Source organism: Eublepharis macularius, chromosome 19, assembly GCF_028583425.1.
Source record: "Eublepharis macularius isolate TG4126 chromosome 19, MPM_Emac_v1.0, whole genome shotgun sequence".
NCBI lineage: Eukaryota > Metazoa > Chordata > Lepidosauria > Squamata > Eublepharidae > Eublepharis > Eublepharis macularius.
Genome location: NC_072808.1, coordinates 14,013,137 through 14,037,934, shown reverse-complemented (window position 1 = coordinate 14,037,934; position 24,798 = coordinate 14,013,137). Strand labels below are relative to the sequence as shown.

General features: G+C 43.5%; 2 protein-coding genes across 2 annotated transcripts; one reads left to right on the top strand and one right to left on the bottom strand.

The window, feature by feature from the left end:
* Window positions 1-1,731: 1,731 nt before the first annotated feature.
* On the top strand, window positions 1,732-13,231 carry LOC129346496 (lysozyme C, milk isozyme-like). The gene is made up of 4 exons (XM_055003842.1): window positions 1,732-1,870; window positions 3,217-3,378; window positions 10,107-10,185; window positions 13,165-13,231. The coding sequence occupies exons 1-4, from the start codon at window positions 1,732-1,734 to the stop codon at window positions 13,229-13,231; spliced, it is 447 nt and encodes a 148-aa protein (XP_054859817.1).
* Window positions 13,232-16,831: 3,600 nt separating this feature from the next.
* Window positions 16,832-23,217, bottom strand: LOC129346569 (lysozyme C, milk isozyme-like). Its single transcript, XM_055003909.1, has 4 exons — window positions 23,029-23,217; window positions 21,102-21,263; window positions 19,022-19,100; window positions 16,832-16,935 (listed from the first exon to the last, which is right to left on the bottom strand). The coding sequence occupies exons 1-4, from the start codon at window positions 23,162-23,164 to the stop codon at window positions 16,869-16,871; spliced, it is 444 nt and encodes a 147-aa protein (XP_054859884.1). The 5' UTR covers window positions 23,165-23,217; the 3' UTR covers window positions 16,832-16,868.
* Between the last annotated feature and the right edge of the window lie 1,581 nt (window positions 23,218-24,798).

Genomic DNA, 24,798 nt, shown 5'->3' with positions numbered 1-24,798 from the left:
TTTACAGTTGCGAAGTAGGATTATTTTGATCTGCACATGCTTTAAATAATCAGGATTTTCAAGTGAGGGTGCTGTCACCATTGGTGATATCATCAGTGATGTCACAGCACCCTATCTTTTAAAAAAGTATCTATAGCCCCTTATATTGATAGACTGATATAAGGGTCAGTTTTTAAAACTAGATTGAAAATGAACACATGTGGAAGTTTTTGCATGAGGAAGTCTAAAAGGGCAGCAGCTCCACTGCCCATACCTATGGTCTCCCCATCCAAACTGGAGAGTGCCTGCCAGGCTGAAATCAGCACTAGCTGAGCAAAGACCAACCTCTGTTGGCACAGCACCAAGAGCAGCAGCGGCTATGTGCTTTTCAAACTGCCCTGATTTTTCTGGTGCTAGAAGTGCCCCTTCATGTCTCCAGGGCTTTTGCAATTTTATTTTAATCATCAGTTTCATATTGATGCATTGATCTAATGTCAGAATTAAAAGTGTAGCAGGTTCTCTGAATTCCCAGCTATTGCTGCATCCCTGTGGAGTGTACCTTTGGAATCCTTAAAGCAATATGGCAATGCCTTTTGAGACTCTAATTATGTAGGTGAATCTGGTGTTAGAAGTGATCATCACCTGCTACATATGGTTGTTGTGGGTTTTCCGGGCTGTATTGCTGTGGTCTTGGCATTGTAGTTCCTGACGTTTCGCCAGCAGCTGTGGCTGGCATCTTCAGAGGTGTAGCACCAAAAGACAGAGATCTCTCAGTGTCACCTGCTACATACTTCATAGATTCTGCCAGATGAAGGTGGAAGGGTTGCAGGAAAATGTCAGCACCATACTCAAGAAAATCTGCCAAGTTGCCAAGGAAGAACAACAAAGAAGGTCCCCCATCCAGATTCCAAGTGGCTGTGGGCTATGATAGTCAGGACAAATATGGCCTATGCACCCCACTTTTAATGTGTGTCCTGAAGGGGGTGATAGATCCAGAGGAGTTAGCCGTGTTAGTCTGTAGTTGCAAAATAGTAAAGAGTCCAGTAGCACCTTTAAGACTTTGCGTCTGACAAAGAGAGCTGTGGTTCTCGAAAGCTTATGCTACAATAAAGTTGGTTAGTCTTAAAGATGCTACTGGACTCTTCACTATTTTGAAGGGGGTGAAAGATTCAGGATGAGTAAACGGCCAAATTTCTCTTGGAAGATAAAAATTAGAAATTGTTTCTTTATTCTAGGAATGTTCACCCACCCACCATACACCAAACTATTAATGCTTAGAATTTAGAAGGAAAAAAGAGCCATTTTATATTCAAAATAGCTTCTCTTTATGTAGAAAATATTTAGAGCATGGAACAGCAACCGTTTCCGGCTTCTTTGCCTGTGAGGAGGAGTCAGATCTCTCGATCATGACTGGTATATCTAGACCATTCCCCTGAAACTTCTGCAATATGCAGAGAAGTCAGAAAAGCTTATTATTGCACAGGGGAGGGTTCTATAAAAACTATCCCTTTCAATAGTTAAGGCACAAAATAACTCTTAGGTGATCTAATTCATTCAAACACACTTTCTATCTTTCAGTCAATTTTTTAACCACTTTCTCCATAAACCAGAAAATGACTCTGAAATTAGTACCTGAAATAGTCCCAGGAAACTAATCAGCGTGTCAATATCATTTCTATTCCAGAGGTCTGGGTATAAAAGCCAATGGAGACTTGGGCAAACACATTCTTAGTACTCCAAAGAGCTGCAGACATGAAGAATCAGGGTTTCGTGGCCTTTCTGTTATTACTTATCTCAGTAAATGAAGCCAAAAGGTTAGACAGATGTGAACTAACTTGGTTTCTGAAAAAAGGGGACATGGATGGATATTATGGAACCACCATAGGGGATTGTGAGTTTGCTTTTTTCTTTCTTCTTCCTTGCAAATTTCCTGTGTTCTCTTAGAATTCTGCATTCTATTTTTATAGCGTGTATATATGTCATTTCTGAATGCTTTCAAAAGGCACTATGACATGGGGACAGTAATGGCAAAGGTCATATATAACTCACTGCCCTAAAACTTGCATGGCTTCCCCAAGCCTGGCAGTGTCCACCTGGCATCTTGCTACTATGCAACAACAGCTACCACACAAGCAGCTTGGGCAAATCACAGCTATGCAGTTTGTGCAACTCGCCCATGTCTGGCAAGTGACTGCTGGAAGACTCGATGCCGTGCAGCTCCCCTAGTCCTTAGCCACAACCATTGCTCAACTTGAGTGATTTGGCTGACTCTGGCCGTGGCCGTTACATGTCTCATGCAAACAACTTGTTCCTGCATAACTTTTGCAGCTTGGCCGGATGTTTCCTAGGGAGAGGTTGCTGGAGAGGAGTGGTGGGGGAGGGAAAACTGAGAGCCAGTGTGATGAAGCAGTGAGAGTGTCGGACGATGATTTGGGAGACGCAGGTTGAAATCCCCTTTCTGCCATGGAAGCTTGCTGGATGATCTTGGGCCAGTCATAGTTACACACTTTCAGCTTAACCTACCTTGCGGGATTGTTGTGAGGATAAAGTAAAGAAGAGGAGAATTATGCAAACTGCTTTGGGTCTCTATTGGGGGGACAGGTAGGGTATAAACAACAACAACAACAAACAAACAACAACAACAGTATTCGATTTATATACCACCCTTCAGAACAACAGTTGTCCCTTCAGGATAACTTAACGGCCACTCAGAGTGGTTTACAAAGTATGTTAGTATTATCCCCACAACAAAATACCCTGTGAGGTGGGTGGGGCTGAGAGAGCTGTGACTGACCCAAGGTTACCCAGCTGGCTTCAAGTGGAGGAGCGGGGAGTCAAACCTAGTTCTCCAGTTTAGAGTCCCACTTTTCTTAACCAATACACCAACTGATATAAGGTGCTTTGGGTCCCATTGGGGAGAATGGTGGGGTGTAAATGAAGTATAAATATAATAAATAATGCTGAAAGGAAGGGAGGAGATAAAAGGTATGTTGGTTGGGAAGGGAGAGAGGATATGGGAGCTGCCAGGAAGAGAGAAAGAGAAAATAATGTGAACAATATGATTCAGGGTGAAATGGAAGTGACCCCAACAAGTCCTTGTGGGTTCCCAACTTGAACTTTTGTATATCAGATTATTTGAACAATTTCAATTTGTTCACGAAAATGGAACAGTCTCCGCATTAAATGACCCACCCACTCCCCCCTTTATAATCCATTTCCTGCTTTGTTTTTTTCCAGGGATCTGTTTAGCGTTTTATGGGAGCAGATTCAACACAAAGTCTCTAGGGGGTCGCAACCCTGATGGCGGCAGAAATTATGGGATTTTCCAGATAAACAGCCGTTGGTGGTGCTCCACTCAGAAGGGCAGAAAATCCAATGGGTGCAATGCTTACTGTGGTGGTAAGTTGGTTGTTACTATTGGGCTAACTAGCTGAAGGTCTGTGAAATTCCCCCAGCATGCTGGTGGTGTTTTGGAGGACGACTACAGTCTTCCCCCTTCTTGTTACAGTTCTCCTTTCCTACATGACCCCTCATCTGGCATCTCCTCTTCTTCCTGTATTTCTTTTCCACAATTTCCTCTCCAGCCACAATCTCAACTTTTGGTCTACCACTCACCACAACAGCTTCTACATTCTAGGAAATATAGGTCAGGAACAGATGCTAAAGAAGAATATCAGCATCTCATTCTTTGATTCATTCTATCAGCATTCTTCATCTTTTTGCTCTTATTTTCTACACTTCTCATCCTTCAGTGGCATCGTAGTCCATGGCACAGGAAGTAGCAGTCGCCTTTGGCCAGGGCTTTTTTCAGCTGGAACTCAGTGGAACCAAGTTCTGGCACCTCTCGAAAATACTCATGTGACTGATGGCCCTGCCCCTGACCTCCAGACAGAGATCAGTTCCCTTCATTTCCCTCTTGAGAGTTCCACCACCTCTTTGCCCAGAAAAAAAGCCCTAACCCCATCTGGTTACAAATGGGCCGTTTCCACACAGCTTACCTTGTTCTGGAAAACAGCGAAATCTCGTGCGAAATCTCGCGAGAAGACTCTGTTATCACGTCTTCTAGCATGATAACAGCGTCTTCTCACGAGATTTCGCGTGATAACAGCATCTTCTCGCGTGAGATTTCACTGTTTTTCGGAACAAGGTAAACTGTGTGGAAACTGGGAGTCCAACAAAGTGGATGCATTCCTCCCTTTCTCTCACTTCTTCCAAAGCTTGGGCCTAGTTGGGGAAAGAAGGCCATGCAGTTTCATCCTATTGCCTCATATACTCCAAACAGGTTCCTTGCATCCTTGCTTTTTGACTCACCCTCCCCACTGCCGGAATAAGAAAGGGGCAATTCATCTAATATAACAGTCAAAGATTGCTGAATAATGTGTAGTGGTTAAGAGCACGGGACTCTAATCTGGAGAACCGGGTTTGATTCCCTACTCCTCCACTTGAAGCCAGCTGGGTGACCTTGGGTGTCACAGCTCTCTCAGAGCTCTCTCAGCCCCATCCACCTCACAGGGCGATTGTCATGAGGATAATAACACACTTTGTAAACTGCTCTGAGTGTGCGTTAAGTTGTCCTGAAGGGCAGTATATAAATTGAATGTTATTATTATTAGTATTCGTATTTTACAATGCCCTAGTGAATGCCCTAGTGTTGTTACTGTAAACACTGTAAAGCAGGTTTTATACAGTACTGATTTCGATGAGAATGACATGTATTCAGCTACACAATTCCTCCCCCGGATTAGGCTTTCCATTTGTGGGGGTGTGATTTTTGCCATTTCTCCCTCCCACTTCAGACTATGGTTTGTTTGGGAGTAAAATGGATGGTGTCGGAACACTTCTGGAGCAGCGCACTAGTTTTATTTTAGTTTTTAAATCCCAAAGCAACATTTTTAATTTTTTGTTTTAATTCTTAAAAACTGTGCTCGAGAGCTAGCAGGGTTGGGCTGTGGTTCAGGGGTAGAGCTTTGCAGGCAAATGGTTCTAGGTTCAGTCCCAGCATGCCCCGTTAAAAGACACAGAGAGCGGGTAAGTTGAAAGATCTCTTTGTAACAGTAAACAGTAGTGACTTTGGCAGACTTTTGTAGAATCACAGGGTTGAAAGGGATCTCTAGGGTCATCTAGTACAGTCTCCTGCAAAATGAAGGAAATTCCCAAATACCTCCCCCCCACACAAAGTGACCTTTGTTCCATGCCCAGAAGATGGCAAAACTCCATTAGGATCCCCATCCAAACTGGCCCAGAGAAAATTGCTACCTGACCCCAAGGTTGTGATCAGCGTTACCCTGGGCATGTAAGAAGTGCCATGAGAACCAAGCACTGATGCAACCCTTCCTGCCCTCTCTCTCATGATCTGCCTAGGTCCACAGAATGGAACCTAGACCATTAGCCCTGTTTGCCGACGTATTCATCTGGAACAACTTATAGTCCTAGTTGTACCCATCAGTGCAGTCACATGGATGACCAAGTCCAGCTCAAACTTGCGACTCTTCAGAATCAGAACAGAAAGAAGAGGAAGAATCAACTAGTCCTTGGGGCCATTCCAATCCCTAAAACAGTTTGTGCTTCACTCAAAGTCAACATGTGCTTAGAAAGGGGACCTTTACTGGCCTGGCAGAAAAATGTTAAAGATGACTTTGGTCAAATGAAACTCTACCAGGAAATCTGTTCATGCAGTCTGATTCCATTCAGGAAATGTATTCAGGCATTCTGATCCAAACATTTCGTAATGTTCTGTGCAAAGAAGAACCTGTAAAGCTGTAATCAAATGCAATCTCATGCCATTTGAGGAAGTGCTTCATAGCCAAAGTGCCTAAAATAACAAAATGGTAGCTATAAGTTTTCAGCCTCATAGGGCCAAGCTACACATGACGAAAGACACTTGCCTGGCAAGTGGATTGAGTGGAGGGCAAGTGAACAGGGAGAAATACACTTGCCATTCAAGTGTCATTTGTCACTTGTAGCTTGGCCCATAGTCTTCCCCACTGCTGCCTGCCCGTTAGCCCCGTTTGCCGACTTATAATCCCTGGAGGCAGACTGTAGTGGCTGGTGCCAATGGGATGTTTGCAAGTGATAGAGGGTTCAGTATATAGAACATTTTTATAAGACTTTATAATTAATTATATTCCAGAGCACTGTTGTGGTATTTATCTAGGCATATAACAGGCAAGCTGTATTGGTGACAACTCACCTCTTATCCCCGCGCAGGCATGCTTGCATGCCCCTAGTGGGGATAAAAGTGAGTCCTTGGCAATAGGGTTTGCCGAGAGGCTGCTGTGCCTCCCCCTTCCCCACGCTTACCTCTCTGTGCTCCTGTGCACCGCAGTTCAATGCTTGCTGCCCCCTTGCAGCGCTTCCTGCCTCTGCAGCTGCCCGATTTGGCCCCAGTGGGGCCGAATTGGGTGGCTGCCAGGTGGAGGAGCATGCTAGGGTGCTTGCCACCCCCCTGCAGCACTCCCTGCCTCTGCAGCTGCCCGATTTGGCCCAAATGGTGCTGAATTGGGCGGCTGTGAGGCACACAGGAGTGTGTCAGGGCACTTGCCCTCCCCTGCCAGCACTCCCGGCTCCACAGCCACCTGAATCGGGGTCAAATTGGGCAGCAGCATGGTGTAGGAGTGCTACAGGGCCCTTCCCCCCCCACAATGCTCCCGGCACCACAGTTGCCCAAATTGGGGCCAAATCAGGCCACTGAGGGATGCAGGAGTGCTCCAGGGCCTTTGCCACCCTCAGCAGCATTTCCAGCCTTTGGAGCCACCCGATGTGGGCCATGGAGGCAGTGGAGAGACCTGGCACTGTGGCACCGCCCTCACAAGGGCCCGCAGCAGGGGCCCACCAAATTAGTTTTTTAGAGCCTGTTGTATTTTCCCCCATTTTATTTTAAGATAAGCTTTGTTGCTAATCTTAAAATAAAATGACCCTTGACCTTTTAGAAGAGGCTGACATGAAAATTATTCAGCCCCTGACAGGGCTCCATAGTTTTAAACACGTATGACACTCGGTCATTAAGTGACATAATTGCTCAAGACAGGGGCACATAAAGAAGAATTTTAGCATGGGAATGAAATCTCATTACAAAGAGAACGGCACTGCTTCTAAGAAGACCACTCTCTGAAGCCACTCTTTTCTCCAGGGAAACTGATCCCCATAGTAGCTGATTCCGCATACATTGGATAATGCACTTTCAATGCACTTTATCAATCGTTTGAGGTGGATTTTTTGTTCTGCACACAACAAAATCCGTTCCGAATGATCTATAAAGAGGATTGGAAGTGCATTATCCAATGTGTGCAGAATCACTCAGTATGTGGATCAGTTGTAATTCTGGAAGATTTCCTGGCGCCACCTAGAGGTTGGTAATCCTAGCCAAGACTTGTTTTGTTTTGCTACAATAGACTGACACAGTTGCCCCAGAGAAAGCCAACACGTCCTCTGTTGATACTTAAACTCCTAATTTATATCCCCAAGCCCAATTTAAATCCCTGAATTAAGTATCTAGTGTTACAGGTTCACTGTATGTGTAGAGCCTGTGAGTTGGCCAGCGAACCAGGGGGGTCTTTAAAAGTAATCATGTACCCAAATGCTAAATCACACCTTGGGCTGACCTGCCCCTCCTCTTGTCCTCCCCCCCCCTTGGTTCCAGAGGACTCACAGGGTTGCAATAACACTGCTGTTTCTGACCTATTGGACTAACGGGTCTTGACAGACCATTGCATTGGGGCAAAGAGCAATGTTGCTGGACTGTCCAGGTGGGAACAGTATGCTACTGTTGCTGAGCCATCAAATTAGGATAATGTCCCCCTACTGCAACTGCCACCATGTGTGGCCTCCCCAATTGGGACATGTCCAGAAGGCAGTGGAGTCTGGAGACGGAGGTGGCGAAGTGGTACCCTGAGTCACCAAGAAGGGTGATAGACTTAGCCAGTCTGATCTGCCGGCAAGGTTTCAGTACAGTCCAAAACGCCTTTAAAGGCTTTTATTTAACTTGCATATATATTACAGAAAAAACTAACACAAATGAAATGAGCATCATATCAGCATGCAGAGAGATGATGCAGTTTCTAAGAAACAAAGCCCAAAAGAGAATAGCTATCTAGCCTATACTGAGAGTCTCTCTACACCAAGGGACGCTCAAGTGCAGGATTGCTTGTCTAGTCCTCAATTCACGTGCAGGCTGTTCTTGCTCAATGCATGTGAATGCCCATTTCACGGGAGCTCCCTTTGTGTGACTGCATCTGCAAGTGATTCTGGAGGGCAAAGCGCCAATTCAGCTCTGTTTTCACTGTGAGAACAAGTACTGTAGGCTCCTTTGACTTGCCAATTTGCATTTCTTTAAGGAGTAAGAAAGTGTCAAGATCTGCATTTCAATGAATGGAGGTAGGGGAAACTGGGATACTTTTAGCAGTTGAGGAGGAACTGATCAGACATGTGACGTGGAGCAAATTGAAATGTGACTGTGTGATTGAATGCACGGAAAGTTGGAGGGGGAACACATGAAATGAGGTTCACTTGAGCGTCCCTAGGTACTTAGTAATGTGTAGAGAGACATTACTCTCTACACTTTAAGTTAAGTTGCATCTCTCCCTGTCCAGAATAACAAGTATGAAGCCTGTTCGAGGGGAAGGTGGGCTAAAAATCAAATTAATAAATAAAATAAATAAGTAAATAAAGCAGCAAGAGACAGTACAGGATGTTCTTTCTTGTTTCCCTCTTTCTCAGCAAGTTTTAACTCTTTCCTTCTCAGCTGAGACTACTCCTTATTTTGGAGACTCTCACTCTCCAAAACCCACCAAATCTAAGCTACCTCATCCTATGGTGCTCAGCACCACTGCTCATGAAGGATTTCACCTGCAGATATTAAAAGGTCTTCCTGCATTGATAGCGTCACCAAATGGTTACTTTTCTTCCTGATATGCATCTCCGTAAACGTGTGTTTTATCTTATTCCCTGAGCATAACACAGTGCTGGTTCCAGGTTTTGGTGTGCCCTGGGCAGACAATGGGCCAAGCTACACATGACGAATGACACTTGAACGGCAAGTGTATTTCTCCCTGTTCACTTGCCCTCCACTCAATCCACTTGCCGTTCAAGTGTCATTCGTCATGTGTAGCTTGGCCCATTGTCTAAAAGTTCCCCTCTCCTGGAGTCAGTGTGGTATAGTGGTTAGGATGTCAAAGTGGATTGACTCCCACCTCTACCACACAAGCTTTCTAGGTGATCTTGGGTCAGTAACAAATTCTGAGCCTAACTGACTTCACCGGTTTGTTGTGAGGTTAAAACAGAGGATAAGAGAATGATATAAGATGTTAGGGAAAAAGGCAACAGCAAAAGGGAAGATGGAAAATATCTCATCTTTTACGTAACTGGGATGGTGGTGGCGGTAAGAACTTTCCTGAGCTATCAGAGACGTTGCGGTGTAGTGGTTAGAATACACAACTTCTTTGAGATCTAATTGAATCTTCACAAAAGCGGAATTGATTTGAAACGGACTTTAATTCCTAAAAAGAGGAATAGAAAGGGATCGCTGGATTTCAGGGAGAAATTCAGCAACGAGGAATCAAAAGAATTCAACTTAGCAACCCAACTTCCAGCTTTTTAACAAGAAGTGACATCACTGAGTTGAGACTTGAAGGATTTCTCCAAAATTCTTATATTATTTATTTATTTATTTATTTATTTATTTATTTATTTATTTATTTATTTATTTATTTATTTATTTATTTATATTCTATTTATAGTCTGCCCTCCCCACACCAGCAGGCTCAGGGCGGATAAACGAGAGTTTCTGGGGAATCACAGATACTCCTATAACGTTGTGATGTTGCTTTCAATTATGCAGCTGAAAGAGATAGTGGCTGATTCCGCACACGTTGGAAAATGCACTTCCAATCCTCTTTATAGATCATTTGGAACGGATTTTTTTGTGTGCGGAACAAAAAATCCACCTCAAACGATTGATAAAGTGCATTATCCAAGGTGTGCGGAATCAGCCACTGTTGTGTGGCAGCTGCTAAGAATGCCTATGTGCGTCCTCTTGCTGACTTGGGGCATTGTTGTGATAACGACAGTTGAAAATCCCTTATCAGCAGTCCCTAACACCTTCCTTTGTTTTCTGAAAAATCTTTCTGCAGATTTCATAGATGATGACATCCGCGATGATATTGCGTGTGTTAAGATAATTGCCCGTGAGGCGAGTGGGTTGGATGCCTGGTGAGTCCATTTCTTCTTAGCATCTCTTGAACTGTATGATTCAACAGTTTGTTTTAAGGGATGGGATCAGTTCAGGGATTTTCTTTCCAGACTGAGGGTCAAACCACACGAGACAAAAAACACTTGAATTACACTCGAATTACACTCAAATACATTTGAATTACCCGTGTAATTCGAGTGTATTTTGTATCGTGTGATGATACGACCCCGAATTCCTTTTCCCCATTTCCCCCACACCTTCCATGCTAATCAAAACATGGGCAGGGGAACAATAAAGCAATGCAGGGGGATAAAGAACTTTTATTAGTTGGCTTCAAATCTGTGTAATCCTCTTCCCCCAGCAGTTCATCTCTGGGTCAAACCACACGAGACAAAATACACTTAAATTACACTCAAATACACTTGAATTACAAAATACACTTGAATTACCCGTGTAATTCAAATGTATTTTGTCTTGTGTGGTGAGACCAGGGCTTTTTTTCAGCGGGAACGTGGTGGAACAGAGTTCCGGCATCTCTTAAGAATGGTCACATGGCCGGTGGCCCCGCCCTCTGATCTCCAGACAGAGGGCAGTTTAGATTGCCAAGCGGCGCAGAGGGCAATCTAAACTCCCCTCTGTCTGGAGATCAGGGGGCGGGGCCACGTGACCATTTTCGCCAAGGGTAATTTAAACTTTACCCCCCCCCCAGCTGACCCAAAGTCACGTTATTGTACGGTCTTGAGTTCCACCTCTGGGTTCCACCACCTCTTTTCCCAGAAAAAAAGCCCTGGGTGAGACCCTCTACTCCATGTTTCAGAAGCTGTTAGACCTTTGGGTTCCTTTAAGAATCTGAGACTGGAAGTTCATTTTAATATTTTAATCAGTCAAGCCTGACTCTGGAGAAGTGGTATATAAATTTTAAAGTAAACATTCAGTGAAATACTTAATTTGATTTTTTTTTTGGTCTTGGTTTTTACTACCAGTGTTTTAAGCATGCACACATTTGCTACGTTAGCTCTCTTTTAATATATATAATATATATTTTAATATATTTAAAAAATATATTGTAAACTGTTTTGGGAAACTTTTCGTTGGATAAAGTTGGTATACAAATATAAGAAATAGATATATAGGCATAGGGCCAAGCTACAAGTGACGAATGACACTTGAATGGCAAGTGGATTGAGTGGAGGGCAAGTGAACAGGGAGAAATACACTTGCTGTTCAAGTGTCACTCGTCACTTGTAGCTTGGCCCATAGAATGGCGATAGCAATTGTGAAAAGTCATCCAGAACAAGGAGGAGTTTAATATTAGATTAATGTAACTCACTCTGTTTCTTGGTATCTGAAGAAGTGAGCTGTGGCTCACAAAACTCCTACCCTACCCACTCATTTTGATAGTTTTATAGGTGCGACTGGACTCTTGCTCTTTTCCACTGCTACAGACAGACTAACACGGCTACCCATCTTGATCACTCTGCTTCATACTTGTTCCGTGATGATAATGAATCACGTATTCCATTCTATAACATTCTGGTGACCCATTGCAATTTTTTTACTTGCGTACATAGGACAAACAATAAGAACCTAAATATGTGTTTGGACACAAACTGTATCCCAGTTGGGGTTGTTATGGGGTGGGAAATTTCTTTTTATGAGGTTCACTTTTTTAGATCGAGCCATTGCTTTATTCTCCCCGCCGCCCCTTTTAAGAGCAGGATTTCTGTTTCATTTCTCTTCAAAGAGAAATCAAGGCACCCTTTTGTAACTTCACCCCTTGTAGTTGTTTTATGTTGCAGTTGCTTTATGCTGCTCTATCAGGAAGACAGCAAGGCTTGGGAAGACATTGCCTGCCTCTGAGCATCTTCAGAGTGAAATTCTGAAATTTTGCAGAACCACTCTTCTTGCTCTTCCTCTCTTCAAATTTCTCTTTGGTCAAAAAGGAATTGATTAGAAACTGACTCTAGATTCCCCAAAAAGAAGGAAAGAAGTGGATTGTTGGGTTTCAGGGAGAACCTGGATAAGGAGGAATTAAGAGAATTTCTCTTAACAACCCTAATTCCAGTTAGTGCTGATATATAGTGTAATCTGTACTTTCTTACTATTTCTGTAATGAAAATATATATTCAAACCATATTCTCCTAAACCTAATACACAACAGATATTCATTTATTTTATTTTATTTATTTATTTCAAATTTCTATTCCGCCCTCCCTGCAGGCGGGCTCAGGGCGGATAACAACATATTAAAATACAATAAAAATGCATCTACATTAAAACAACAGTGTATTAATACACATTTAAAACAGGATGGTGGACAGCCTTCACAGGGAGGGTTAAGATTTTATACACCCCTTTTTTCAGGCCGGTGGAAGCCCAGCCTCAGCCATATGCCTGGCGGAACAACTCTGTCTTGCAGGCCTGGTGGAAGGATAGTAGGTCCTGCTGGGCCCTGATTTCAGCAGACAGAGCGTTCCACCAGGTGGGAGCCAGGACCAAAAAGGCCCTGGCTCTAGTTGAGGCTAGGCGGGCCTCCTTGGGGCCAGTGACCACCAACAGTTGTTTGTCCCCTGATCGGAGTGTCCTCATCACACCTACTCCACCCAGGCACTGCCCTCCATATCTTCTGCCATTTGCCTAGGAAATGTTACAGACCTTACAGTTAGGTTCCCATCTCTGCCTAGGCCAGGGGTCCCCAACCTTTTTGAGCCTGCCAGCACACTAGGAGTTCTGATACAGGGTGGTGGGTGCAGATACAAAATGGCTGGCACAAAATGGCTGCTGCAGGAGGCGGAGCCAACCACAAAATGTTAGTGAAGTGAAGATATATATAACTCTGACAGTTATTCTTCAACATTCCAGAAAGAAGCTCTGTTTAACACAATGCCTTTTAAAATTATATTGTTTTAAAATCTTTTCTCAGCAGGATTCCGCCTTACATGCAGCTGTCAAAGGAACAGTTGTGTTATTGTGTGATTGTCTCTCTTTCTGACTTTTAGGTACCTATGGAGGAGAAACTGCAAGGGGAAAAACCTCAGTCGTTGGACTAGAGGCTGTGAATTCTGAGGCCCGTGGTTCTGAATACGAAGGGTGGAAAGTAGCGCACCACTCTTGCTATGGGAATTTGCATTTCTCCACTTGAAAATCTTCAATAAATTGTATAGAAGCACATCCTATTCTTTGCGTTTGATGAAAGTGTGTTGGATATGTAAACAAGAAGCAACAGAATAAATTATTGTCAAACTCCATTCTTATTTCCAGACAGGATCTATTCCTAAAGTAAAATCTGATGAACCGTCAGAGCCTATCAGGACAAGTTTTTATGCTGCCTAAAATGGCTCTCCAGACGGACAATGGTTGCAAACTCTGCATGTATGGCCTGGGGTACAATAGTGTTAGATTGCACTGTCAGAATATTTGGGGAATTTAATTTGCTCTTGATCTGAATGACGTACCTCAAGGACTCCCTGAAACACAATTAAAGTTACAAACAAAACAAAGGTGGTACACTTTTCTACCATTGTGTGATGACTGCTTTATTATGAGGTTGGAGCACAATGGTAGAAGAACATCTGCTTTGCATGAAGAAGGTCTCGGGTTCCCGCATCTCCAGTTAAAAGGATCAAGGAGTAGGGAGATGTGAAAGGCCTTGACTGGAGAGCAGCTGCCAGTGTCAGTAGACAATAGATGGACCAACAGACCTTGATGGACCAATGATATAAGGCAACACATATATGGTAATCCATGTTCATCTTACTCAGGAGGTGCATTTACCACAAAGATTTTACTACAATCACTGAAATCAATGTTTGTACCTAATCAAAAGATGTATCAGTTTGTAGCCAGTTTGATGTGGTGGTTAAGAGCGGCAGGACTCTAATCTGGAGAGCCAGGTTTGATTCCCCGCTCCTCCGCTTGAAGCCATCTGGGTGACCTTGGGCGAGTCACAGTTCTCTGGAGCTCTCTCAGCCCCACCCACCTCAAAGAGTGTTTTGTTGTGGGGATAATAATGGCATACTTTGTAAACCGGTCTGAGTGGGCATTAAGTTGTCCTGAAGGGTGGTATATAAATCAAATGTTGTTATCATCATCATCCCAACATGTTATAAATGTAAGTCTTTTTTCTATGAATTTGTCTTCTTCAATCTTTAATTTTATTCCGCTTTAATATCTCATTTTAATCCAAAAGAATTTGGATTTTGGCAATGGGGGATTGTGGTTTTTGTAACCTCGTGCAATACATATCCTTGATTCAGTTGGTACTAAAGAAATAATCAATTGTCAATCGTGATGAACAGATGATATGCCCTTTATAGAGACAAAAAGCATTATCTTTCAGTCCAGGGGTAACGCCCTTCAGGAAAATTCTTAATTGCATTCTTTGCTTGTGACCCATAGCCTGTGATTTTTGAACTGATTTAAAAGAATGAAATGTCCCTGAATTATTCTGTGGAAATGAGCAAGAATCCAGTAGCACCTATATGACTAACAAAATTAGTGCTAGGGTATGAGCTTTTGTGAGCCATAGCTCACTTTTTCAGATACCATCAGATACCATCTGAAGAAGTATCTGAGGAAGTGAGCTGTGGCTCCCAAAAGCTCCTACTCTACCACAAATTTTGTTACTTTTATTGGTGCTACTGGATTCTTGCTCTTTCCCACTGCTAGACAGACTAACATGGCTACCCATCTTGATCTGAATTATTCTATTTGCAATGCCAACATTCCAGATATTCATTGATAGATAGATAGATAGATAGATAGATAGATAGATAGATAGATAGATAGATAGATAGATAGATAGATAGATAGATAGATAGGAAAGCATTTAATTTTTTTCTTTTGAAATGATGAGTGAAATGCTTTTAAAGACAAGATTTTGGAGAACAATTCTAAACAGGACTGCTCAGAATCCTACAAAAATCCTACCTATTGTGAGTGTTTGAGACCATGTCTGTCCAAACAACAGGCTTATTTTCTTTACTATGGAGTTTGCTTTGTAACTTCATTTTTCCTTACCTCTCCTATGGCAAAAATAAAAGATACTTGTGCTAAGATAGCATTGGGTACATCAGTTTTCCTTACAGCAGAAGAAAACAAAGGTCTATGTGAGAAGAAGGCCACTGTCCTTCTCAGTGCTATATATCTTTCCTAAAACTCAGTATTCCATAGAAATCTTCACTGGCTGTTTCCAAACTACTCACCTTCATTCGGAACACCATGGAACGTTGCAAAAAACCCATGGAAGATAGCGTTTTCTTGCCGAGTTTTGTGCAGTGTCTCACAAAACTCGCGCAAGAAAATGCTATCCTCCGTGGTTTTTTTGCAACGTTCCGCAGTGTTCAAAATGAAGGTGAGTAGTGTGGAAACGGCCACAATCTCAGAAAAAATCCCCACCTCTAAATGGCAATGTTTCCTGTTCAAATCCCACCATGTAGCAAAAATAGGCCAAAAGATTCTAGTAATTGATGAAATATTTTTTAAAGGCTTACCTACAAAGGGCATAAAATGTACACAAATATTGCAGAAATGGCATAATGACCTGAGATGTCATTAAAGAAAGGAGCTGGGAATATCAGCATTGACAATGGCCAAAACAAACAACAATAATATTTGATTTATAGACTGCCCTTCAGGACAACTTAATGCCAGACGAAGAGCGGTTTACAGTCTGTGTTATTGATGGTTGTTGGGGGTTTTCCGGGCTGTATTGCCGTGGTCTTGGCATTGTAGTTCCTGACGTTTCGCCAGCAGCTGTGGCTGGCATCTTCAGAGGTGTAGCACCAAAAGACAGAGATCTCTCAGTGTCTGTGTTATTATTATCCTCACCACTAGCTCCCCCCCCTCCACCCCATTCGAAGGATGGGACCCTGGATTATTATAGATACATATTTTCTTTATGCTGTCTGAAGGCATTTGGGCTTAGGGAAATAGCTGGGGAGACCGAAAGCCTGGCATTTTGGTTTTCCCTGCTCTTGCTTGAGAGGTGCCCAAAGAGATTCCCTTGATTAGGGGATTAATTAATACAGAGAATCACGGGGCCTTGATGGGACAATGGCCGATTCTGAACACGTTGGATAATGCACTTCCAATCTTCTTTATAGATCATTTGGAACGGATTTTTTCATGTGCGGAAGAAAAAATCCACCGCAAACGATTGATAAAGTGCATTGAAAGTGCATTACCCAACGTGTGCGGAATCAGCCAATGTCACATTGATTATTCCCAAAGCTTTGGTGCCTGATTATGGATAAAAGTCACCCAAATGGTTGTGAACAAGAATGTTTTGAACTAGTTTTTCTAAAAAAGTTGTTTTCTAGCACTTTGGGGTCGGGGGGGGGGCAATTGTGCTGCTATAGGAACAGAGAGGCAGGGAAGTCAAGCTGCCAATGCATGGATGTGAGATGCGATCCAGCCAATGGAACGTTGTTTCCTTTTTTAAAAAAAACCCCGTCATGTAGGAAAATAGACATTAAGGAGAAGAAGAGTGCAATCCTCAGCAGGTCTACTCAGAAGTAAGCAAGTTCAATGGTACTTACTCCCAGGAAAGTGTTCTAAGATTGCAGCCAAAGTAACCAAGCCTAACGTTCCCCTGATATACTAGCATTTTTTGCACCTTAGTGAAAATTAGGGCTTGGCAAATTAATAAGAAGAGCAAACCAAAAATGGCGATCGTGACACTTTTTATTCAGAGACCCCAAACTCAGAGTTCACAGCCAGAGGTCCACTTGGAGAGATCTGTTCCTCTGCAGTGGTACTTCCAACCAACCCTGCATGTTGGAAAGAGATAAACAAAATTGTCTGGTCATACACGTGTTTCCTGGGCAGCTATTGATTACTTCTCTTGAGAAGTGTCAGAAGTAAGCCTTCAGTGGGTAGTCTCTCAACAGTATTTTACTGCTTCAACCAGAAAAGGTGCGATCTGCCAGGAAACCAATATTGGAGTTCCAAATGCTAGTCAAATCTGTGTCTGATACGGTAGGCTAGATTCTGACAAGGGCCGTTTTCACACTGCTTACTGGCTGTGGAACATTGTGCAAAGCTTCTGGATCGACAGCTTCTTTCTGGCGTGATTTCCCATCATAACTCCAGTTCTTGTGCAAAATCGTGCCAGGAAGACGCTGTCATTCTGGGAGCTTTGCGCGATGTTCTGCAGCCAGTAAGCAGCGTGAAAATGGCCAAGGGCCACCTAAAAGTTACATGGTTGCATTTTGATTCCATCCACGAACTACCAGATTCATATGGACTCGACTTATACGGAGTTGGGATGTGGTGTAGCAATCAAAATAGTAGACTTAGGCTTAGGAGCCCTCTATCCAAAACCTGGCTCACCCATTTGCCACACCAGGGGTGGACTGGCCATTTAACTTACAGCGAATGTCACGGTAGAACATTGCCCTAGACGTCCTTCATTGGCAAGGGTAATGGGTTGTCAGTTCACCAGTCATATTTTGCACACTGGGGCCAGTTTTCAAGAGGAAGCAACGGGTGAGCAAATGTCCACTGTTTACACAGCTGAGCAGAGTAATCCCAGCAGCGCTGGCTTGTAGCACCACAGTGGTTGCTCCAGGGCCACTACCTCATCTTAGCCTACTTCACAGGGCTGCTTATTTATTGATTTGAAACACTCCATTTTTGTATTTATTGAATTGAATCATGAAAGAAATGCACAAATCTCAAATTCATTTCTTTTTCTGGAGTGGTTCCAACATTCAATTATAATAATAATATGTTTATTGCTTTTCCGGCCGAAGCCATAAGCCATACAAACACCAACAAAATATGAACTGTACACTTGAACATACCCAATTCACACAGACATAACTCGTCATTATCACTTTAAACTATCTAAACTCATGAAGATTTTGTTTCTTTATCACCGTGGCTAAAAAGGAAGCCACTATAGCAGAGGTTTGATTGTCAGGAAAGTTATCAGACAATAACACTGAGATTGCCCAAGGAAGGAAGGGAATCATGAAAGAAATGCACAAATCTCAAATTCATTTCTTTTTCTGGAGTGGTTCCAACATTCAATTAAAACAGAACTTTTAAAAGCGATAATGGAATTATGAGAAACTAGGGAGAAATTTGCATTGTGGTTCAATGTTAGCTTTTTGTTGCGGATATGACGAACTTGGCAACCCTTTATTTAGTTACTAGTAACAAAGCCCATTGTGGGGAAACAATGCAATGGGCTCTAAAAAGGGCAGGGCAAGCGGGTCAGGCATTGCCCCCTCCCCAACATCCCAATCTAGGCGGGGGGAGAGCAGGGCAGCCGGGCTTGGCTCTGCTGCCTCCCCTGCACCTGATCTTGGTGGAGGGAGGGCAGGGCATTGCCCCCTTCCCAGTGCCCTGATGGGAGGGCAGGTGCCGTGGAGTGCTCTAGTGCCTGGCAGCCACCCGGTTTGCCCCATTTGAGCCAAACCGGGCAGTTGGAGCTGCAGATGTGCTGCTGGAGGGAGGGGAGGGGAGTAGCCCCTGGTGCAATTGTGCAGCTGGCAGCTGCCTGGTTTGGTTCTGTTTGGGTTGAACCGGGCAGCTGGATATAGGGTTGCCAGATCCAGGTTGTGTAATACCTGGAGATTTGGGGGGTGGTGGTGCAGCATGGAGGAGTCAGGGTTTGGGGAGAGTAGGGCCCTCAACAGGCTAAAATGCCATCGAGTTCACCTTTCCAAGTAGCCATTTTCTCCAGGGCAACTGATCTCTGTGTCTGATGATCTGTTGCAATTCCTGGAGATCTCCAGCCACCAGCTGGAACTGGAGGCTGGAGCCAATGGAGCCAATGGAGCACCATTGCTGGATACCATGATCATTGGTGGCTGTTGAAATTTACAGCCAGGGGAGAGAAAGACTTACCAGGAAACGTAACCACTGGGGTCACGAACAATTCTTTTGGCACATGTGATATCATCAGTGAGATCATCATCTGTGAAATCTGTCAAGACAAATCAGAAAGAAAAAAAAGTGAATGGGAAGGGGACAAAGAACGGGAATAACTTTTTACCTTCTTTCCAACTTACTGTTGGAAGCTCAGTAAAGACTCTTGCACACGGCATGTGGAACGCTTAAAATCGCAACCAGAGCATGTGGTAACATCCGCTAATTTAGTTGGTTTCTAAAAAGGATCAGCCATGACCACTAATAGATTTCAGAGGCAATTTACTCATCTGAATACTAGAATTATTGAAAGTAACCAGTAGCAGAAGGCAATTGTGGGAGCTTGGTCTTGGAAACAAAATGCTGGACTGAGCGATCATTTGTCTTCTTATGTTAGCAAGCAAGCAAGCCTTTATTGGCATATATAAAAATATAAGATTTTAAATACAGAAATGAGTCCATACAGAATGAGATTAAAATTACAGATAGGAACAGGGCAACAGTGCAGCAAAACCAGTATAGAATATTACTTGTCAGGATGTATAACCATGGCACTGTAGAGAAACTTTGCTACTATTTCAGTTATTTCCCCATCTGGGATGTCAAGCAGAAACTGAACCTTAAAATCATCAGATACCTCTGAAAGTTGGGCTAATAGAGGATGTAGAAGATCCTGGCGTGGCACCAGATAAAAAGAGCACTGGATAAAAACATGGGAAGTAGTTTCAACACAGTCCATCAAACAAGGACAACACCTGCTAGAATAAGGAATCCCATGAAATCTGCCAGATAAAATGGCTGAAGGAAGAACATTAAATCCGGCCAGAGAAAAGGCTCTACGTAAATTGGGAGCCAGGAGTTGGTAAAGGTATACTGCTGGGAAGCTTACATTAGGGACAATCCCCAACTTTAGGGGAGAACAAGTTCTATTAGCAGAACTATGGAGAGTTTGTAACTCTAATCCCAAAAGACTGGATTTTATTTTTGAGAAGGCCCCAGACTCAGATAGCAGGGATAAAGATTCTATAGATAAGTTCAAGGAACTTATTTTAGCTTCAATACAGGTCTTCTTATGTTATTAACCATTGCTCTTTGATGTCAAATACTGGTATCAAAATGTATCATCTTTATTAGACATCAACGCTCTCAAAAGTAACATTAATATTAAACTCTTCCTTACCTGTTAGTTGAAATAAACTCCCCCTTAAATGCAGTTTTCAATTGTCTGCTAGACTCTCCTAATATACATTTACGTTGCCCTTAAGACACTTGTTTGAAGGTGTTAAATTAAATTCTTCCCTTGCTGGCAGCACCTCACAAAGGTCAATCCACAAAACATTACATTTAGTCACCGCCTTGAAAGAAGTCTCAAACATTTCTGGATTTAGCCATCCAGATTTGTCCTTTTTCGAATGTGTAATGTAGACACCATTCTAAGCATAGGTTGCTCTGTCTAGATCTGAAGGACCATTTATTAACAACACAGTCCTTAAAAATGATTCAAAGCTTAGTTTCTAAGTTAGAGTTGCGCCAGCATCTCATATGTTTATTGGAGTTTTGAGTCTTCTTTATCAGAATACTGGAAACTCGTATTATATTAGGGCCAGGCCAAATGTACGTATAATACTCATGATGAACATTTTTAGCATTGTTGAAAGTGATAGTGTCTACTTGTACAAGGATTACTGCCTTCATTCAGAATTTTGCTTCCTTTGCCCTCCATGGTATCTTCTAGTGGCCAGATGTGACTGCTGATGGCATCATTCCATTCATTGCATGATCACTGAGATTGCTCCAGAAAGTGGATAAGGCAATAATGGGAAGGAAATAAATGATATGGAAGCAATCGCATATGGACCAACAATGGTGCAGGACTGAACATTTTATTACAGTTAACTGGTGTTTTAGAATATGTTCCTGAGCAGATTCAGGCAGGATTTTCTTAAAAAATTGAAGGAGAGAAGATTCGACACACACCTAAAAGTTACTAAGCTGAGGACTCCCGTTCAGGCAACATGAAAGGCTGTTAGCCTTCCAAACACTAGTCAATAGAACTTACTGCTGCAGGAGGTACGGCAGCCATTTGATGTTTTGCCCTCGCCATTGGAACACCACCAGCGGCTGTTAATCCGGAAAATCCCGTAGTCACGGCTGCCATCGCTGTTTTGAGGCCCCACACTCTGGCTGTTGTATCCACTTTCATAGTAAGCTAGGCAGATCCCTGGTACAAAGAGATCAGGGATAAGGGGAATAATAGACTGGTCAATGTGTGCGTTGTGGTGGGGGAACTCTTCCATTTCCGTGCAATAAATAGGTTACAAGCAGACATGGGTGTGAACAGCATTACGAACAGAAAAAACCCACGAACAGTCTAATCTGCTGTTCTCAAACAAGCTGTTTGTGAGGCCCCATCCTAAATGAACAGTTGGTCATTGCAAGCCTCATTCATTGCCTTCAGCAGCTGTTCGGCAAGCCAGACAGTCTGGCACCTGCTGAAATCAATCCCCTTGGCAACCAGAGGCAGGGAGGGACTGAACTCCGTCTGAACTCCTTCTGGCTTTCCTTCTGGCTTTAACCCTTCAAAGTACTTCCAGCAGAGAGTCCCATTTTTTGCCACTGTGAAGAGAAAATGACAGCCAATGGGGAGACCCATGGATCATGCCTTTCCCAGGGTGCAATCTCTCTGAAACTTGGGAGATCTTCAGAGGATAGTGAGGACTATGTCCCCTGCAAATTTGTTGGGTATTGGACATTAGAAATTTCACTTTTGTAACCCCTGAAACTAGCTGCCAGGAGACACTGCAGTTTTTGCCAGGACAGGGCCCTTTAAACTATCAGCTGGCATGCGGCAGGGGGGAATCCCCGCCTGCCGCCTGCCAGCTGATAGTTTAAAGGGATCTATAAAGGTCCAGGTAAGTGGGTTTGAGAAGAGGGGGGCTAAGTGGGGGTGGGTTGGGAGTTCTGGCCCCCACGAACAATGAACAACGAACATGTCTGGGAACAGTTCATGTTTATCCATGTTCGTTGTTAGTGGATGGCACTGAACGACGAACAGGGTGTTTGGGGTTTTTCCCCCATTCGTGCCCATGTCTAGTTACAAGCTTCTGAAAATTGGGAAACAGGAACAACAACAACAACAACATTCCTTCTTGGCTTATGCTAGCTACGTTATATACTTAGAAGCGTAAAATATTCTACCTTTGTAGAGCTGCAGAAATTTTAATTTTCATCTAGATTTCTTTTTATGTCATCCTCCTATAAGTGAAGATGAATCTCTGACACAGTTACTTGTCCAGTGCTACTCTTTGATAATTCCTCCTGCTTCTCAACTGTCTATGTTCCTAATAAAAATAAATTCTAATACTCTTTGCTTGGCTCAAATAGCATCCTTCCAACCATGCAGACATTCACATGTTCTGTTGCAAACTGTTGAATTGCTTGCTTCTTTTCACCTACCCTTTCATTCATTGTAGGACATACCACAGGACAATTTGCCATCTTCTTTAGTATGAAACTGCCTAACATGCAATAGGTGACGTTGTCATCTGGGGAGACATCTGGCTCACAGTAGTGTGACCAAGTGTTTTTCCTCTGAAGGACCTTAAACACGCTTCTTCTTTTAATATCCACTCTGTCACAAAATTTTAGGTGGATCACCATAAAGATATAACCTATTGACAGTAGAATTTGAGATCTCCGACTCTCAAAAGCTTCCACTCTGAAAATCTTGTTGGACCTTGGTTTCAAATCCCAATGTCCTACTGCAGACCAACATAGCTACCCACCTAAAATTAACTTATTGACAAACAACCATCTCAACACCTAGATCACAACATGAAATACTGTCATTGACTTTTACCAGTTTGAAAAGCAAATTCTTGGGCATCTGATCTTACAGGTGGTAAGCGCTCTTTATGTCTTCAAAATTGGGGTCATCACATCACATTGCAAGGGGAAATAGAGAAAGGGAGGACGAATGAACTCACAGCTGCCCAGGGTGTATCCTGCATACCCATCCAGTCCGTGCTGTTTGAAGATCCTGGCCAGTTCGCATTTCCCAAAGACTCTGGCTTGGTTCACTGCAACGAGCAGGAAGAAGACAGCGAGGGGCAGAACCTTCATCCCTGCAACTTTCTGGAAAATGTTGCATGGACTTGTTCAGGTCCCCAGCGGCTTTTATAGCCCAGAGCTCTGAGTTGAAAAAGAAGGTTTGTTGGAATCTCCAGCTTTTATCTAGCTAACAGCTGGGAAGGTGAGGTCTAGTTCTCACAGACCTCTGATAAGGAGGGAAGATCTACGTGTTTCCGGGCTGCAACAGCAGGTGTGACTCACAGGAATGAATGGTGTTGCTGGATGCTGGTTGTATTTTATTCTGGTTCGTTATAGCTTTTGATTTAATGTTAATATTGTATCTTAGGGCCAAGCTACACATGAGGAATGACACTTGAACAGCAAGTGGATTGAGTGGAGGGCAAGTGAACAGGGAGAAATACACTTGCTGTTCAAGTGTCATTCGTCATGTGTAGCTTGGCCCTCAGTCCTAGACTGGCAACACACTAGCTGTTGATAACTATTGATTTGCTTCAGGTGGGTAGCCATGTTGGCCTACAGTAGAACAGCAGGATTGGAGTTTAATGGCACCTGAGCAACTAACAAGATTTTCAGGTTATAAGGGCCAAGCTACACATGACGAATGACACTTGAACAGCAAGTGGATTGAGTGGAGGGCAAGTGAACAGGGAGAAATACACTTGCCATTCAAGTGTCATTCGTCATGTGTAGCTTGGCCCTCATTCCATTGGAAGCTGCTTTAAACTACATAGAACATAAATCTTATTGCAGTGAAGGAACATCCACATAGTCATTTCTCATTGTACTTTCCTTGACTTCTTCTCCCACTACCACCATTTCTTACCAGGATGCTTTTTCAGGTTTTTAAAAACAATTGGTAATTGACATACCAGTGAAGTTCACCCACTGAACTTTCATGACAGAGTGGGAATTTGAACCTGGGTCTCCCAGATACTAGACTAACACTCTAATCATTACACCGCACTGGCTGTACTGCTGCACTTAAAAAATGTGTTTAAAGTACTACTTGTCAGGGTGCTGGCAGGCCTGGCGTTGACTTCAAAGGGGTATCAGGGATACTGCAGGACCCTGCTCTGTGGGACGGTATACCTCACCCAGACTCCCTCTCAGTCCACTCACTGACCTGCTCAACCTGACCCCATCATCACTCTTACTCTTCTCAATCTCCTCCTTCATCAGCTTTCCTCCTCCCCTTTTCTCCACTCCTTCATCACTCCTACACAACCCACTACACCCTGCAGGGGAACCTTCCTTATATCCTACCTCTCATCCCAGGCTCTACCTGCTAGGCCACACACCCCTTTTGTCTTCCAGCATTGTCCTGGGCTGCCTCAAGCAGTTGCAGCTGGGGTAGCTAATTTGGCTGTGTCGGCCACTACAGCTGTGTCTCGTTGGCTGGCTGTCAAGCCTCTCTGGCTGAGCTGATTGCTGAAGGTAGGCCCAGCTGTGGCCCCTTGGCTGGCTGCCCAGCTTCTCCAACAGATTGCCTCAGGCAGCTCAACCTGGAGTTGCTTTGTTCCTGGCATCTCTTGGGCCAGGTTATTGCCTTCTAGCTGGGCTGTAGGCTGGAGCGTGGCTCTGAGCTGCTGTGGCTGCTTCTCCTCCCTGGCTGATAAGATCTCTGCTTGGTCAGCTGCTGGCTGGCTGTCCCCAGTGCCTTTGCC